General features: G+C 37.8%; 1 protein-coding gene across 14 annotated transcripts in view; it reads right to left on the reverse strand.

Moving 5' to 3' along the window:
- odad2 (outer dynein arm docking complex subunit 2) overlaps positions 1–19202 on the reverse strand; it is a 126549-nt gene that overhangs the window by 71737 nt on the left and 35610 nt on the right. For all 14 annotated transcript variants that reach the window (XM_073918459.1, XM_073918463.1, XM_073918468.1 and 11 more), the window contains one exon: positions 15558–15704. In XM_073918459.1, the coding sequence (XP_073774560.1) occupies positions 15558–15704 (147 nt within the window). The remainder of the gene's footprint in view (positions 1–15557; positions 15705–19202) is intronic.

The raw sequence follows: 19202 nt of genomic DNA on the forward strand, positions 1-19202 counted from the left end.
TATTTCTTTTGAAAATTGTGAAGTATTCTGTCTTTCTCCTTATACTATTTTTATTACTTATTTGAAAAGTCACACACACACACCTGCTATTAGGCCTGTCACAATAATCAATGAAGTATCTACTTCTTACACAGCACATGGACATGACTTCAATCATTTTTGGTGATGCAATATATATCACCATACATAAAAAACATTTCTAGCAACATTTTAGTGCAACATCTCACTCTCTACTGGAGGTGTCAGTGTCAGTATGGTTAATTAACACTATAGTATTGACTAATATAACAACTAATATTCTAAAGAGAATGAGTTTCCATGTAGCTGCATTGTAACTTATAATCAACAAAATATGTGAAAGGGACCAAAATAAAGTGATAGAAATGAAAGCAGAGGAGTTCAGAAAAAGTACACTGTACACAGAAACGTTTTATATAGCACAAGGGACAAAATTGACCAGTAAACAAACTACTTCAACATCCAACTACAAGAAGTACATGAAGGGAAGACAAAAGAGATTGACCACTTAACTAAGGTCACCTGTGTCAAACAGTCACCTTTGGTGTTGTCAAAATTATCATCCACTAATTTTGTTAACAAATTCTAACCAATAAAGTGTTTCATATGGCATTATACTGAATAGTATGACCTCTAATACACAGCATAATAATGCTAGGACACACCAAGTCAATGCCAAATAAGTAGCGGCAATGAAACCAGACTGCCTTGTTGTCTCATGTCAGCTCATGTCTTTCTGCAGGGCACAATACTGTGTTTTCTCATTCTGCATTTGGAAACCGTCATTTCATAAACGCAGACACAGAAACTGTAAACAAAGCTGCATTTACCATTATTACAGTAATTATCAGTCGTCACAGAGGGATTAGCTCATCCACATCAATCCATATTGCAAATATTTAAGAAATGTAACAAAATTACAGCCTCTCTCTGTTCCTTCTTTTTTTATATAACTATTTTTTAGGGTTTCACCTTTTAATGGATAGGACAGTAGAGAGTATTGACAGAAGTATCTGCATAGGACCTCGAGGCGAGAATCATACTCGGATCGCCGTGAGCACCAGAGTGCAATGTGTCATGGCACTAACTACGTTGCTATTGGCACAACCTTTGTTTTTCTTCTTAACTCGGTTTGTCAGCTATTTTGAATTTGAATGACTTTTTATAGAATGAACTTGTGTACTTAGGGGAAATTTGGACATAATCTATTGTACGCTTATTTTGCGTCAGGGGATAGGTAAAGAATGCACACTGACAGAAGAAACTGGTAGCCCAGGTACTTCTTGCCTACTGTTTTTAAAATGCTATTTATTTGAATATACTCAGCTCACATACTGTTTTTCACATACCAAATTGCAGGGAAGCAATTGTTTATGTAACAGACAATACATAGCTAAATATGCAAAAAATAAACAAACAACTTTGCCTGTTTATTTAAAGATCAGTAAATTCTGATCAAAGTATTGAACCAATTTTCAGTAAATGTCATGTTGCTTGGAACATTTTCACAAAAGTAGTTTGAAACACTAAATGTAGACATACTACTAAGCAGACACTTACTATTTATATTTTACATGTTTTCTTTGTGTGCAAAACTAAATTTTATGTGAACTTAAAGGGCATCTTTTGTGTCTTTAAAAGTCTTTAAAGTTTCAGCTCAAAACATCCATCAGATTAGTTAATATAGCTTTCATAATATTGGAATTTTCTGCTCTGAACACAATGTAGCTGTTTTTTTTTTTTTTTTGCCTGTGCCTTTAATGCTAGTTCTCCCTGCCCACTATTCCCACATGCCTGTCAGAGTTTGCCTCAATCTCTGCCTCGGCTGCATCAGATGAACACAGTGACAAACATGTCTAAATAATACTTGTGAGAATTACTACAGTAAGAACTGATTACATCTTATTCCAAATGATGTATTTGTTGTGGTGTTAATTCAAGCCTTTTTACAACGATCAGTCGCACAAAATGACGTTACAAAGTTCACATGCACATACATAGACACACACGCACAGCGCACACGGACAAAAACATGTTTTTTGCATGGCAAATGTGACAGGATGCACATTAATATCCACTGCTATATGCATATCCCAGTTAATCCCACTTGCAATGCACATGTTATGTCTTGTTTATATGATTATACACATTACTACAGCGACATGTTGTTAATACACGGCTGTCAATCAATTCGGTGGGCGGGGAAACCACACTTTGTTGCGGTGGGGATCCCATTTTATCGTCAGGAAATTTAAAAGAGAGACTTACTGTGTTAGTGTGTTTATATCACTCCAATATGACTGTGCACACACTATACCTACACACAGTTCTTTCCAAACAGCTTACAAAAGATGATTTTCATTATAGGATCTCTTTAAGCAAACTTGGCTAGACAATAAAGAAAACTAGAGCTCTTTTGAAACAATTTTACGATTTGCAGTTTTGCATTTAATGCATTACATTCTGCATTTCTAATTTTGGAACAGAGTCTTCTTGTCCCACTCTGACAAAGCAGCACATCAATATATCTTTTTCCTAAAAAATGACACCTTCTGCTCAGCCCTGACTGTGCATGTTAGATAAAAAGTGTTTGATTTAATAAAAGAATGCAAACGCATTAGTTCCTGACGCAGCTGATATGTTAGAAGATACAGCCTGTTGTCTTTGGCTGGTGTTTTGGTTTGCGCTGAGGGTTTCTGGCCTGAAAAATCACACTCCGATGGTTGACTGATGGCTGAAGGACCAGAGCATGTCTGAGACTTATTACAGCAAACTCAGGCCGCAATCCAGAGCTTATTCTCTGATGAACTTTTCACGCCAAAAGAATCCCATAGCGCGCCTAAAAGCATTATCTGCTCTCAAATCAACATGCGCTTTAACGTAACTGCTTAGTTTCAGGTGGATAAATGTCTTTGGTGAAGGTGATGACGGTTTTGAGCATAATTCAAAATGCTATGGTTACTAAAGTAACCCTTCGTTCGAAGGGTGGAACAGAAATGCTTTGTGGAAACTTCCACTATGGGGTTTTCGTCAGAAATCAATTATCTAAAAAAGTAAAAAATCGGGCCAATGAAATGCCAATGAGTTGGCGGCGTCAGCATGCACAGCTAGCGTCAATGACAATCAGTCATTCTATAAAGACGCGGCTGGTGCAATGCACGACATACTTTTGAGCTGAAGAGGCTTTTACGCTCCCCAGCTAAGGGACAATCATTGTGGCGAAGGTGGCGGTTACTTTAGTAACCGTAGCGTTCCCCTTCGGATGGGGAACTCCAATGCTATGTGGAAACTTCCACTATGGGGAAATCTATAAAAAATGACACAACAAAAGAACCTTACCGCGTTCCTGGCGAAGGGTGTGCCACGCAGTAGAGCGAGCGCACCTACAACGTCGTGAGATGCAGTCTTCCAACGTGTCCCCTGGCCCTTACTTACATTACTTACCTGTTCAGGTTTAGCTATATTTTTCGGGTAGTCGAAAATAACCCAGTAAAAAGGGTTATTAAATACAACAGTTCGTTGGGAAAGTGTTTAGTCCCGAAAGAGAGGACGCTGCAGAGTTCATCTGCAACCCAAGGAGGGCAGACCTGGTGAGAGCCTTTGGACCCGCCACCCAACCAAACAAACCACTGCAGGGTCTGCCTCCTACACAGCCAGCGTTTGCAGGTTCACTACCTGATCCTTAAACGGTTGGGTAGGAACCTTAGCACATATCCGGGCCGGGGTCTCAGGACAACGTGAGAGTAGGCCGGCCCAAATTCTAGGCACGAGTCACTGACCGAAAATGCCTGAGAGGGGGGCAGGGTGGAAATGAGGAACCGGATGATGAGGTTATGCCTCCCCATGGTTCCGCCATCCACCGCATCATGATGAGCAGAAATAGCGGCCATGTAAACCTTCAGCGTGGAGGGCAACAGCCTTTGCTCCAACCTGTCCTGAAGGAAAGAAAGCACAACACTGATCTGGCAAGATCGGGGGTCTTCTCGGCAAGAAGCGCACCACTCAATGAATTGACTCTACTTTGGGGTGCAGGCATGCCTCGTAGAGGGTGCTCTAGCCTGAGTGATGCTATTAACCACCACCATCGGTAGGTTACCCAAGTCTTCCTCGTGTCTATGGACCACACATGGAGGCTCCACAGATCTGGGCAAGGGTGCCGGATGGTGTAACTGGCAAGACCTGCCCCTCACCCTCCCTGACTTTGCACAGTAATTGCGCGAGTAGGCTCACTGGGAGAAACGCGTATTAGCGCCGTGGCCGCAGCTACGGATGCCATATGCTCCAGGAGCGTATGAAATTATTTCAGAGGGACCACCTTTTTTCTGTCTAACTCTCTCAGACAGTTCAGCACTAGCTCGGCGCGCTCTCGTGAGAGGCCTGCCTTCATGGTGATCGTGTCCGGCTCCAACCCCGAGAAAGGAGGTGCTCTGCCCGGGGGTGAGCTAGCTCTTTTCTCGGTTTAACTGAAACCCCAACAGGTGGAGGTGCCGGAGCACCTTGTCTCTGTGCATAGCCAATTGCTCCCGAGAGTTGGCTAAAATCAGCCAGCCGAGATAATTGAGTATTCGGATGCCCGCGCGATGAATGGGGCGTGAGGGGATCCTCCGCGAGTTTGGTGAAGACCTGCAGAGACAGAGAGAGCCCGAAGGGGAGGACCTTGTTCTGTCATGCTCGACCCTCGAACGCAGACCGCAGAAACTGCCATTGGCGTGGAAGTATGGAGACATGAGAATACACGTCCTTCAGGTCTATTGCTGCAAACCAACTCCGAAGGAGGGGCTACGAGAGGGAGAGAAAGGAGATTCGCCGAAAGATGACTTTGCCCATCGCATCCGACTGCTCCTTCACCGCGGTGAACTCCTGGGTGAATTCACCCACTGTGATATGGGAGAGTTGAGAAAGCGAGCTTTGTCAGCATCACCCATATCTGCTAGGTTATAATAATAATAATAATAATAATAATAATTCGTTACATTTATATAGCGCTTTTCTGGGCACTCAAAGCGCTTTACACAATGGGGGGGGGGATCTCCTTATCCACCACCAGTGTGCAGCATCCACCTGGATGACGCGACGGCAGCCATTTTGCGCCAGACCGCACACCACACACCAGCTGATTGGTGGAGAGGAGACAGAGTGATGATATGCCAATCATGATATGGGGAGGGTTAGGAGGCCATGATGGACAGAGGCCAGTGGGCAGATTTGGCCAGGATGCCGGGGTTAAACCCCTACTCTTTTTCGAAGGACATCCTGGGATTTTTAACGACCACAGAGAGTCGGGACCTCGGTTTAACGTCTCATCCGAAAGACGGACGGAGGTTAAGCCAGAGGTGGCGCTCCTGGACCACTAATGTGGCCATCCACCTTCCCAGGGCACACACAGCCAACTTGGTAATAAGTTATTATTCTTGATAATAACTTGCTAAGTTATTATTCATTCATTCAGTTTGCTTCGGCTATATTGCTAATTTATCATGGTTCTCCACAGCGGAATAAACCTCTCACTTATCCAGCAAATGTTTTATGCAGCGTATGCCCTTTCAGCTGCAACCCAGTACTGGGAAACACTTATACACTCTCACATGCATACACACTCATACACGGTCAATTTAGTTTATTCAATTTGCCTATAGCTTCTATAGTCTTTGAGGGGGAAACTAGAGCACCCGAAGGAAACCCAAGCAAACATGGGGAGAACATGCAAACTCAGGACTCAAAACAGCAACATTCTTGCTGTGAGACTACGGTGCTAACCACCGTTAATAAAAGTTTTAAATTATTAAAACACTGTAAGTTAAAGTAAGAAAAACATTTGTAGTCATGATTTTGCCCTCTTTTTTCTCTATATATTTTGCATTAGTTCATGTTTTTTTATGTCTTTCATTCAAGTCTTCCAAGCGCAAGGTTTCATATTAGAGTTTTTGGTAACACTTTGGGTGCTCGTAAAACTGTAATGAATCCTTTATTAGGGCTGGGCAATTTGCCCAGAAATCAAAATCTCAGTAAATTTCAACTTGATTACTATTAATGAACAATTATTTATTTATAATTTTTTTTTTGCTCTTATAGTTCACAGATAAGTTTAGTACAGTAAATATGCTCACATACAAGTGAGAGATTTCTGAATGAAAGGTGCATTACTCGAAGGAAACACACACTATGATTACAACTGAAATTAACAAACACATTGCCTAAAACCAACCTTCACTTTTGGCTTATAAAAAAGTGAAAATAAACCACTTGCACTTTTGGAAACAAAATACATTATTTTCAAAGTTTTTCATATTAAAAAGTAAAAAAAATAAGCGGTATATCTTCTAAATAAAATAACACTTGCATATCCTGTGAATAATATTTAACCATTGGATTTCTTGCATATTCTGTAAACGAATAATTTAATGTAAATAATAATTTTAATGTTATGGAAAATATGCCGTGTCAACGCATCTATGCAGCTCCCAATCATCATCGATGTAGTGCAAAGTAAGGCGAGGGGTCAGCCATGGCAACCAGCCTTAAAGGAATGGGGTCACATGACTCCACAAATGGTCGGGAAACTAATTTTAAAAACTTGACCTTGAAAAATCAGATCAATTATAGGTTCTGAATGTCAATTTCAATTTCTTTTTGATTTTTCAGCCAGCCCTAACCTTTACAATAATGAATTGAATGGTTGAATGTCTCTTAACAGTCCAATAGTAATGATTAAACTAAATGATCTAAATGTATTTATATGTATTTTTATATTCTGGGTTAGGCATAAAACTAAAAAAATGTTCATCCAATTAAATACTGTCGGGGCGACATCTCCCCTAATTCCGATAATTAGCCCAAACTGTCAACAAAAATATATTTGGGCTTCTGCGCATCACTGTTCACGCATTTCCACCATTAGCGCCATCCTATAATGCTATAATAATGCTATAATCCTCCCTATGCTAATATTCGCTCTGAAATAGCATGTAATTGTGGGTTAGGGCGTACTCATACTATGTACAGTTGTCTTGAACCAGGCCGGGCTGGGCCGGGTTCATTCGTTGTCATAAAGACTTCAGAATGTCATCTTTTTATTTAAAATGATATAATCAATCTAATTACACTTAATTGTCATAAGCATGCATAAAATCTCCTTCATGGTGTCATTTCATGATTTTGAAGCTTTCATGACGGTCTTACAGTACGAACACCAATTCATGTAAAGTGTTACCAAAAGCTCTCATATGAAACTTTGTGTTTAGAAGACTTGAATGAAAGACATAAAGATGAAATCTAGAAAACCAGGAACAAATGCAAAATACGGAGAACAAAGAGGGGTTTGATTTGTGTCTAAGCAGACTACTTTTATGGCTCTGTCTTTATGGCCTCTGTCCATCACCCGTCAGCTGCTAGTGCTCACGGTTGAGCTCCCGCCTGCTGGCATAATAAAACATGAAAGTCTGGTGGGCATTTTTACACACTCAAACGCTCGCACGCTGAACCGCCTGCCTGGCATCATCGCTTCGAAGAATAATAAAGTCTTTCTCTTCACCGCCACCAATAATCGAAGTCAACCTGCTCGCACATATTCAGCCTTGTATAAACCATCCACTAAAACCGCACTCAGAATACTGAGTCCTTTTCTTTACTTTTTTAAGCTTTAAACTTATTGTTTCAAAGTATATTTGCAGAAAACCGTGCCCCTCTGGACAAGCCAAGTGCAACATGGCAAAGAAAAATCATTGAAGAAAAACAACACCAAAAGTGCAGGATCTGTTCAGTAGGTTAGCCATCATCACTTTGAACTAAGTCTTAAATTTAAAGTGGCATTTCCTGTCTCGATAAGAACGGTATTGTCCAAAAAAAACGTTCTGACACTTTTCAGCAATATCAAGTATGACTGTGGCAAATAAACAGCCTAGAGTGATTTCCACAAGTAGGACGTGTTCCTAGACCAACATCCTTTGTTGTTCCTGAAACAACATTTCAATTAATCAATCACTGCCTTAGGAATTTAGAGTGTTAAGGCTTTGATTGGTTGCTAGGGATGTTATTCTAGGAGCTACAAAGGATGTTGATCCAGGGACATGTGTAAATGACATTGTGTCAAATAAACAAGTACAGCAACACATACATGGAGCTCTACTGCAGTTTTTTTTCTCTTAGAGCTTTAGAATGATAGCACACTTAGACCAAGCATTCATCATAGGAGAGAGTTATGAAAGGTGAGCAGAGCTACTGAGCACAGACTCATGGGAACTGTTGCTCAAGTGAGGAAGATGAAGCTGGTCCTGGACACGACAGAGTTTAACTTGGACATCTTTGCTGAGAGTAAAGGTAAAATTCTGCAGCAGGCTTAATTTGTGTCTGAAAATTGGCTCTGAATGCAGAATAAATAGATGAAAGGAACATTTTTATACTTTCTGTCCTCAAGGTAACCAGACAGAGGTTTTTGCACCGACAAAGTAGCGCTAGACAATAACCATTACTATATGGTGCGGCAGTAATCTTTCTGTCTGCCTTCATTTTCCATCTGCAAACTATATCGTCGAGAGATAACATCGCCATCATTTAGCAACGAACATAAAGAGAAATCTGTCTCGATGATGGAGTTTCCGTTTATATTGCTCAAGGACAGAATTATGTCGGTTATAAAACCGCCAACGGTCGGCATAAAACATTAGCATGGATCGGAGGACTTTGTTTTAAGAAAAGAAAAGTACAAGTTGGAGGAAACCTTTTGTCTGCATCAACAAAGAGGCATTTACTGTGCTCTGCTACCGGTGAAATTGAAGACAGATTTGGAAAACACTGAGCCCGAGTTATTTTATCATTAAGATAATATTATAACTCTTATTAATATGTTTTTAATACAATTTCAGTTTCAATCTTTATTTTAGTTCAAGTTTAAGTCATTTTATTGTGCAGTTTTGTTATTAAATATACACTACCAATCAAAAGTTTGGGGTCAGATTTTTTTTTAAAAATATTATTAATTTTATTTATATAAAATTAATCTGTTTATCAAGGCAGCATTTATTAAATGTAATAACAATAATTTGTTAAATACTTATTCACTAAATACTTGTTTATTACTTATTGTATGTAGTCTCAAAAGAAAATATTATTCCAGTCATTATTGCGTTTACTACTATTACCATTAATAATTATAAAAATTTATACTAATAGCAATAACAATAATAATTCATATTAGAGTGATTTCTGAAGGATCATGTGACTCTAAAGACTGGAGTAATGAAGCTGAAAATTCATCATTTAAATGATGCAATATAAATTATTGAATTAAATTAAATTATAAACTACTTTCGAACTGTTATAAACTTTATTTTATAGTGCAATAACATTTTACAATTTTACAATTTGTACTGTATTGTTTATTAAATAAATGCAGCCTTGGTGAGCAGAATAAGCTTATTTTAAAACATTTAAAAATTTTACTGACCCCAAACTTTTTGAAGACTTTTTAAAGACCTTCTCAGAATATTTTAAGACCTCATCACCACTTGTAGTTAAATAAATCAATTGAGCACAACCATGCAACAGAACTCAGATAAGTTCGAAAAAAAAAACAAAGCTTGAAAGAATAAATTACATGTTTGTTTTTAGCAACAGGCTTCAGCCACTGATTAAACTCATCTTTCTCCAACCAGGAGTACGCAAATTTACATTTTCCCATTTTGCCATCTGCTTCACTCTATGGTTTAGCTATGTGGGGGAGCGTCACATCACCTTCTTGCATTTGTCGCAAATTATGTGCAACATCACCTGAACAGAGGAGCTTGGCCAGACGCATGGATCGAGCATGCCATTTATTTATGATTTTTTTGAGTCAAACACTTTGGCAAATGCTTGAACAAAATTTAAGACCTCGTAAAAACGTGATTAAGACTTTTTAATACCCTTTAAGAGCCGTCATTTTCTCATAATTGATTTATCAAGTTTTAATACTTTTTAAGACCTTAAGATTTTACATACAAAGAAAGCATATCAAATGCATGTGCCTACTTCAATGTTTCAAATAAATTCAAAATAAAAATGTGAATATATAGTTTTACATAACATAGTTATGTATGTCAAAATGAAATGCACTTATTAAAGTATATTTTAAAAAGTAGTAATACAAGACAAGTTATACTAAATGATTGTAAAGTAAAACCTGGTTTAAAAGATATTGGTAAATACATATTTAAAATGTGATCTTTATTTAATATGTCATCAAATTATTCATCCAAAGTTTTGTTTTGGTAAATAATCTATTGCTACAATGAATGACATTTTAGGGGGCATCTCTAAACCAGGGAAAAATATTTGTCATAATTTTTTTACTCAAGAAAAAAAAAAAAGAATCACAAAAGAAAAAAAAACTAGATTGTTTTTTTTTTATGCGCTACAATGCATTTTTTACAGTTTTAATTCATTTTGGTTAAACATTTCTATTAAATTAAACTTCAATTAAAATAAAACTTCAAATGTAGAAAATCATTAGTCAACTACAATAATCATACTGAGCAAACATGTGCAAAACACACACAAAGAAAGAGAGGCAGAAAAAAAAGAAGAAAAATGTTAATTTCTTAAAGATGTTGTATATTTAAAAATGAATTTTGATATAACTCTTGTCTGTAAAATCTCATGTACAAGCGACTAAATATTTGCTGCGGTAAAACAAACCATTTTTCCAACAAATTCACTGTGTCACTGATGAGAAATAGGATATAATTTCTCAAACAATAAACACACTTTTCAGCACATCTTGAGGCCATTATCAGAGACCCAATTTGTTAATTTATCTTTTACTTTATTCAGAGGGGTCTGACTACTGGCCTGTTCTCACATTCTTTTACACTGTGGTGACGTGACATATCGCAGAGTGACAAAAGAGAGAACTCCCTCCTTCTCTTAATCCGTCTCTCTCTCTCTGTTATTGTGACGAGTAGATACACTACACACAGAGAGAAGTGTAGTCATTCGCTTGTCCCCTCTTTCCCTTTGCTCTCTTCTCCTCAGCTGTGATTAATCTTGGTCTGCATACCTCACAGAGGTATGAGGAGCGAGCAGAAGCACCGCTGCCAGTTAAAGGACAGCTGTGCTGTTTGTATGCTTCCAGTATTGGAAAATGTCCTTCAATCTGTTTAGCCAAGAGTTGGAATTATGGCTGTATTTGTAACAGGTATTAATAATCTTTTTGTTGTCAAAAGAAAAAAAAAAACATTTTCATTATGGTTAGAGTGTCTAACTTTTAATCCAAAGGTTGCAGGTTTCATTCCATCACTGAAGCTAAGCAGGGCTAAATCTGGTTAGTAACTGGATTGGTGACCACATGACATAACTAGGTTGCTGTTAGAGGTAGATTTAGTGAGGCCAGCAGGGGGTTCTCAGTCAGTGTGATTCTAAAGCCTGGTTTATACTTCTGTGTCGAGTGATCTGCTTGAACCATGGCGCACGCCTTGCGCGTTGTCATTCATTTAAACTTCTGTGCGCTGTTTGTGTTCATCTGCAACAACACTTCTGAAACGCTAGCGGGCAGTGAGGTGTTTATGTTCCTCTGTGTCGAGTTTCTTTGCTGGTGTTTTGTTTTTTTCTGAATGCTTCCTTAATGTACAAGTTGCTTAAACTCACTTATTTTTAAGGCAGGAACCGGCAGATTCAACAACTTTAACCATAAGGTAAACAAAACAAAAGTTTTCATCTGCAGCTCCTTCAAGGGACTCAACACTTGTAAACACTCGCTCCAACTAACTCGCGCAGCTCTTGGTCCCGCCCACACTCGTCAGCGCTACCAAGGCGACCAATCACATAGCTTGCGCTACGCATTGAGGCAATGTGTAGTTACATTTTTTGAGAGGTGAGCATGAGTGACCTGACATGGGCTATGCGTCCATGCGTAGGCTGCGCCGTAGCATACGCGTGCACTAGATGCAGAAATATCCGTGAAATATATACACGTCAGTTCACGACTGACTATATATTAAAATAACATCATTTCCAATTCAGTTTCTAATCACGTCACGATAGACACTATCAACGTTTTAAAGAAAACAGCTGCTTTAGAACTTCAAATGTTCAACAACCTTACAGTTTTATATGTCTTAACAATAAAAATGGAAAATAAAAATTTACTCAGGTGAGGATCGAACACGGATCGACGGCATGGTAACACAATGTGCTGACTGCTGGACCACAATGGCGCTGTAATGCTTGTGTGGCCGGAAAGATAGTTAATTCTCATCATTACCCTGCAGGCTACATTTTGCTCATGGGGCTGCGAGACAATAAATAAAAAGAGCGGAGCTGCGGCAAAATAATGGCTAAAAAGAGTGAGGCTATGGTCAAATAGTTAAATAAATGAAAAAAAAAAAGTGACTGCGACTGCTGCTTTTTTACATTCGCCATGCTGGAGAGGAACAGTCTGCGCAAATAAAGCGCAGAGTGGGTGTCATCGCTGAAAGGTACGAGTTGCCCTGCCTCTGGCAGTAAAGTCTCAAAAATACACACACACGTATCCAGGGGGAGTCGTACGTAAAAGAGGATTTGCACATTCTCATTCAGGATGAACTCGCAAGTTTTAAACATTCAAAACTTTTTGTACACTCTTATACATTTGCAAATGGTGTTTTGCATTTGTGAAACATATTTTATGAAAATGTATTTTTATTTTGTGCACGTGAAAATTTTTTGTGAATATAAATAAATATTTTACGCACGTGAATTTGGTTTTATGCACGTGAATTTGGCTACGCATGTGTACATCGTGTCTTTTGCGTGAATTTCTTTTGAGTCTTATCTGACTCCATAATCAACCCTTACATATCATGTACTCACGAAAATGCCCATTCCGTAAATTGGCCTACTCTTTATCTCTCGACTTGATTTTGGGTGAGTGTACTGGTGCCATTGACTTGTGGCTGCAGTCGCATCATTCAGGTGGATGCTGCACATTAGTGGTGATGAGAAGGAGAGACCCCCTCATACAATTGTAAAGCATTTTGAGTTTGGCAATATTTAAATGCTCAAGTCTTACTTACTAGCTACTGCACATGGACAAAGATTGGCAAGTATTTCAACAACACTAGAAAATCATGATATGTAATTGAATGTGACGCAATGTCATTTTTCCTGTTAAATATAGGGCAAGCATGCAGTAGACGCTAAAGGACAGGGATTAACAAACCAGCAAATCTTTAAAAAAAAAAAAAAAACTCCGCCAAAGTTATAAAGATTGACGACTGGCTAATCTGACTGAAATGCAGGACTTCCTTCTCCATGGCGGCCATATTGGATGTTGCAATTTATCCGATTCACAGTAATTAGAGTGAACCATATTCGTATATCTATAGCTATTGGTAAAATACAGAGTACAATTTTTCAAGTATAGGTAATATACTTGACAATAATGTTACTTCTAAAATAGAAAGCTACATATTATTTGCCGAATCATTGCAATGTGCTGACTTAACATGTGCTGTGTAACATACAGTTGGGTCCATAAATATTTGGACATTGACACAATTCTAACATTTTTGGCTTTATACACCAACACAATGGATTTGAAATAAAACGAACAAGATGTGCTTCAACTGCAGACTATCAGCTTTACTTTGAGGGTATTTACATCCATATCAGGTGAACGTTGTAGGAATTACAAAAGTTTGCATGTGTGCCTCCCACTTGTTAAGGGTCCAAAAGTAATTGAACAGAATAATAATCATAAATCAATTTAACTTTTTTTTTCTTCAAAAACTTGGTTGCTTTTGTGGTATGCTTTGGGTCATTTTTCATCTGCACTGTGAAGCACCGTCCACGTTCTAAAGTATTTGGCTTAATATAAGCAAAAAATATTGCCTGAAACAATTCAGAACTCTTCATCCTGCTGCTTTTGTCAGCAGTCACATTATCAATAAATACAAGATAACCAGTTGCATTGACAGCCATACATGCCTACACCATGTCTCTACTACCACCATGCTTCACTGCTTAGGATCATGAGCAGTTCCTTTCCTTCTCCACACTCTTCTCTTTCCATCACTCTAGTACAAGTTGCTCTTGATCTAATCTGCCCATAGAATGTTGTTCCAGCACAATGAAGGCTTTTTCAGAACACTAATCTGGCCTTCCTTTTTTTGAGGCTCACCAATGGTTTATATCTTGTGGTGAACCCTGTGTATTCACTCTGGTAAGGTCTTCTCTTGATCGTTGACATTGACACAGATACACCTACCTCCTGGAGAGTGTTTTTAACCTGGCCAACTGTAGTGAAGGGTGTTTTCTTGCAGGGAAAGAATTCTTTGGTCATCCACCACTGTTTTTTCGAAGGTCTTTGGGGTCTTTTGGTGTTACTAAGCTCACTGGTACGTTCTTTCTTTTTAAGAATGTTCCAAACAGTTCTTTTGGCTAATGTTTTTGCTTTCTCACTGATGGGTTTTATTTTGTTTTTTAGCCTAAAGATAACTTGCTTTACTGATAGTGACAGCTCTTTGGATCTCATCTTAAGAGTTGACAGTGACAGATTGCAAATGCAAATAGCACACATGAAATGACCTCTGGACTTTTTATCTGCTCATTGTAATTAGGATAATGAGGGAATAACACACACATGGCCATGGAACAGCTTGGAAGCCAATTGTCTTATTACTTGTGGACCCTTAACAAGTGGGAGGCACATATGCAACTGTTGTAATTCCTATACCATTCACCTGACTTGGATGTAAATACCCTCAAATTAAAGCTAAAAGCTCTGCACTTAAACCAAATATTGCTTGTACGTGTACCCTACGTCAATACCTTAATAAAAACAAAACTATTCTTTCCTTCTTCATCTAGTTTACACTAATTAAATAAAATAAGGAAATTATCCCATCAAGAAGGGTCCATTTTTCAATGCAGCCTTCGACTCCTAGGAGCAATGCACTATGAATAACACCACCTCATTTTACTAACTGCAGACGTCTACATCTGTTGACATCTTTGGCTTCTTTACCTTTTCTTTTGTTTCTTAGACAGTTTAATGGCTGCATGTGCATGGCATACTCGCATGATGATGTCATTAGTTTCTAATGCCTGAACACTCAAGCTCTCCAGACCACCGCCATTAAGCTCCAAGATTTTTTCAAAACTCAAATAGCTGATCTCCGGTTTAAGTGCTTTTAGTTAGATGAAGAAACCATCCCGTATCTAAGATGCACAATTTATGAACACTAATGTTAGCAGATGCATTATATAAGCCACAATTGAGCTGTCACATTTTGGATGATTAGTGCGTAACTGTGAATTATGTCATTTCAAATGTTAGGGTTGCCTGAAGCATGGTTCTGACATCCAAAGCTCTGTGGTGTGGAGCAGACACTATAACGAAACCACTGTCATATGTTTAGAAATTGCCATCTGGAGCATTTTAAAACCAAGAGCAGTTGAAGAGAATAACTGAAACGATCAGAAAAATGAAAACCAACAATGACAATTTTTACTATCAAAATGATGATTGAGGAAATAAGGCACAGCTTAAATCTGTTGAAAGAGATGAAAGTGCAATATTCCAATACCTCTTCATCAGCAACCTCAGCAAAGTGGGAAGACTTGTTTTTCAGCAGTGTGACAAGGTCTTTGAAGACTTCATTTATTACAGGACTATTATAGGACTCAACTGCATTATAGGACTTTTCACCTCCTCCTCCTCTTCGTTTGAGTCCCTGGAACATCAAATCAAACTGTAAGTGTAAACACAGAGACTGATGACATTTCCAGTGATGTATTAGTATTTTGGCTGAGATGTGAGTTAGGTTACAACAGATATTTTAAACAAAGTCATATTTTAAAAAAAAATACAACTGAAAGTACAAGTGAAAATTAAATGACACACACATAAACGTCATCAGCTTCACATACATGCACAGACATGATTCTACTGTGAATTATTTATGTCTTAAAGTTTAGAGGTGAATTGTTCTGACTAAATATCCAATCTCGATAATTAACATCAATGTCATTTGCCGTAAATTATAGCTGACATCAGATTTACAACAAATAGGTGAGTGTCACAAAGCATTGAGTGCAGAGCACAGATGACGACAAGAAATAGACATTTTAAAAAAATGAGGAGGGGGGGATAAATAAAATTTGAAGGGGCTATGTAGGCTGTTTGTACTATACGTCTTTTTATTATCAATGTATAAACTGCTTTTAATGAAAATGCATTACATTTTTTACACACAAGTTTTTTCAAGTTATGCATTGAGTCCACACAATCACTCCAGCATCTTAGACCCCTGAAAACAGAGTATTTTGAAAATTCTGAAGAAATTTGAAAATGCTAGTGTTTTTATTTCAATTTGCAGAGATTGAAATGGAGACTTTTTAAAAACAAAGGCATGGCTCAACACAATCCTCTTTGGTCTTCTGGACTATTGTGTATTATTGCATGATTTGTCAAGTCCCTCTAATATGATCATTGTGCAACTGGCAGGTTAGCAAGGTCAAATGGCATCAAAATATGTACATGCCCTGTGTGAACATGTATAGTCACACATCAGGTGTTTAAAGGTCTATAGTGTAGAGATGAGTATTGGAAAATGTCCGGGCCACACCGGTTAACCCTATCATTTATACCAAGATTCGTACTTTATACCAAGATCCGTACTTTACAATTCTATCTCGTTATCATCCAGTAAAGGTATTTCTTCAGTTTTTCAATCTTTTTGTGAAGGATGGCAATAAACATCAAAGAGTCAATCTTCCCTATACGCAACTCATACCGCCAAACCACCAGGGAACGCCCCTTGCTCTTAAATGTGATTCTGTTCCGTGCTTTGATTTTATTTAGGCAAGAAAACACTTTAAAATAAACAAAAAAACGGCAAGATTCCCTTCCTTTCCATTACAGGCAATGCAATCCTCAAAACATTCAGTTTATAAACACAACTAATTTTTGTCTTACATGAGCATAAAAAGTAAGGGAAGCAATCAAATGCTTTCATTATAGATGTGTGCATTTTTAAAGTGACACCTCTGTTAATGTAATCAAATAAAAAGTCTAAATGAGACATTCATTCGCTGCTCTTTAATCAGAATGTTCAATTATACAGTGAAGAAAAGGTTAATGAGATTTGACAACTTGATTAAATTTCTTTATAATAGCTATTAATTTTAATAGGCTGAACTGTTTGCTAATTTATTCACAGGTTTTTCTGATGTATACTATTTATTCTATCCTTTGTAAACAATAATAGTTCTTAAAACATATTACTGACCGTTTAACTGTTTATTTACAATGAAACAGCCTGATCAACATATTTAGTCAGTTGGGGATTATTGTTTTGTTTTAGTTTTTTTTGGGGTAGGGGATCCTTTATTTTCACATCCCAATGTTGACAGGTGTGGTGTGGACGGGAGCGTTTTCATTCTAAAATGCTATTTTAAAACAAAAACACACTAGTGTAAATGCAGCCTAGTATTTATGAAAAGGAATTGGGACAATTTTGCAGATGTGATGGTTGTGCATGCTCCTAAGAGCCTGTCTTTTGTTCTATGAAAAGACCTGCTTATACAGTGTTTGAGAGGTGTTCTGTACTCGTCATCATGGCATAACTGATTAATTTGCAGTAAATGTTGTCTTATATTTACCAATCTACAAAGTAATAAGCAAATGCTCTCATAACTGTGTTTTTTTTTTTTTTTTTTTTTTTTTTTTTTACGGTTGTCATTTCTTGTTGGGTTTATTTTGTAACGGATATTTCACAGAGCACATATTCACAACTTTACTTATGTAAAAACAAACTTCATTGTGCATTCAAGTGTATTTCTCTTTATCAAGTGAACAAGAGAAGTTACATGGATACATTACTATTTCAGAGTATTTATTTAATTTAAAAATGTATTTTTTTTTTTGCCTATATAGGCTATTAAATTATATTTTATTTATTTAAACAATGTTAAATTAAATTACAACCTATATTTTACTATTCATTTAGGCTTTATCTGAGCTCTGTATAAATATGTTGATTTGTATGTAGGCCTACAGCCAATAATGTAACTTTAGGGTCATGGATGTGATGAGTCGGCACAGTTTCTCTAATCAGAAAACAATACGTGGCCGCCATTTTACACAGCGAAATCGAGGCTTCGGTGGAAGGAAACCCAGAAGTATCGCCTGAGTCACACAGGAATGTTGTGCACCTGGCTGTATATCTTATTAGCGAAGAGAAATTTACACCGATTTATCATTTCACCGCCTTCTGAGTGACCCGATGGTCCATTCTGAATGAATAGTGAAAATAAAAAGGGATATTGGACCTCAATTTTAGCGAAGTAAAGGGAAATAGCATGAGTTAGCTAACGTTTTCTTTCCCAAAGACATTTTAGATGCCTTTTATCAAACTTAAGTTAATGAACTGATTCTTTCACTATATTAGACTTGTCTTGATACAAAATTTCGGTACTGAAATTTAAAAAAAAAGTCCATTTCCCTTTAACATTTAAGCACTGTTGATGGCGTTCTTAAAGAGCGCTGATTTGCCATTGTGTACTCATGCTCAGCTGAAATAACTGATTGGCCAAGAAGATCATCAGTTCACCCACCGCTGTTTACCGAGTGCAAACACAGACGAGCAATCCGCGGATGAATCGACTGATCTTCACGACTTTAAAACGCTCCAATGTCCATCTATCTGTGTTTGCAATCTGTGAATAGTTGTAAAACGATGACCTTCACAGCCGATCACAGTCATTTCTATTGAGCACTGGTGAATACTATGGCAAACCAGTGTTGTTTATGAACGCGCTCAGCAGCGCTTAAATGCTAGCAGGAAATAGACGTTTTTCAAAACTTCAATACCAGGACAATACTATTACACAGTGTCCCCACAGTGTTTGCCATGAACTGAAACCTTGGAGGACACTTAAGCTTATTACCCTAAAAGAGATTGTGATTTTATTTGATGCCTAATATGTTTTTAATTGTTTAAATTAAACAGACCCGAATGATATTAAAGTGATGTTTACACCATTTCTGCTTTTTGAAATCGCAGCAACAGCTAGAGGTTTGTAGTACACAGCATGTTGTTGCAATGTTTACAGTGCTGATCCTATACTTCTGGGTTTCTTCCCACCGCAGCCTAAAGTCGCCTTTCCACTGCACATGAGATTAGGACATGACTTTCAGAATACGCCCTCTTGTGGCAGTTGCATACAAT

This window comes from Danio rerio, chromosome 12 (assembly GCF_049306965.1).
Source record: "Danio rerio strain Tuebingen ecotype United States chromosome 12, GRCz12tu, whole genome shotgun sequence".
Taxonomy (NCBI): domain Eukaryota; kingdom Metazoa; phylum Chordata; class Actinopteri; order Cypriniformes; family Danionidae; genus Danio; species Danio rerio.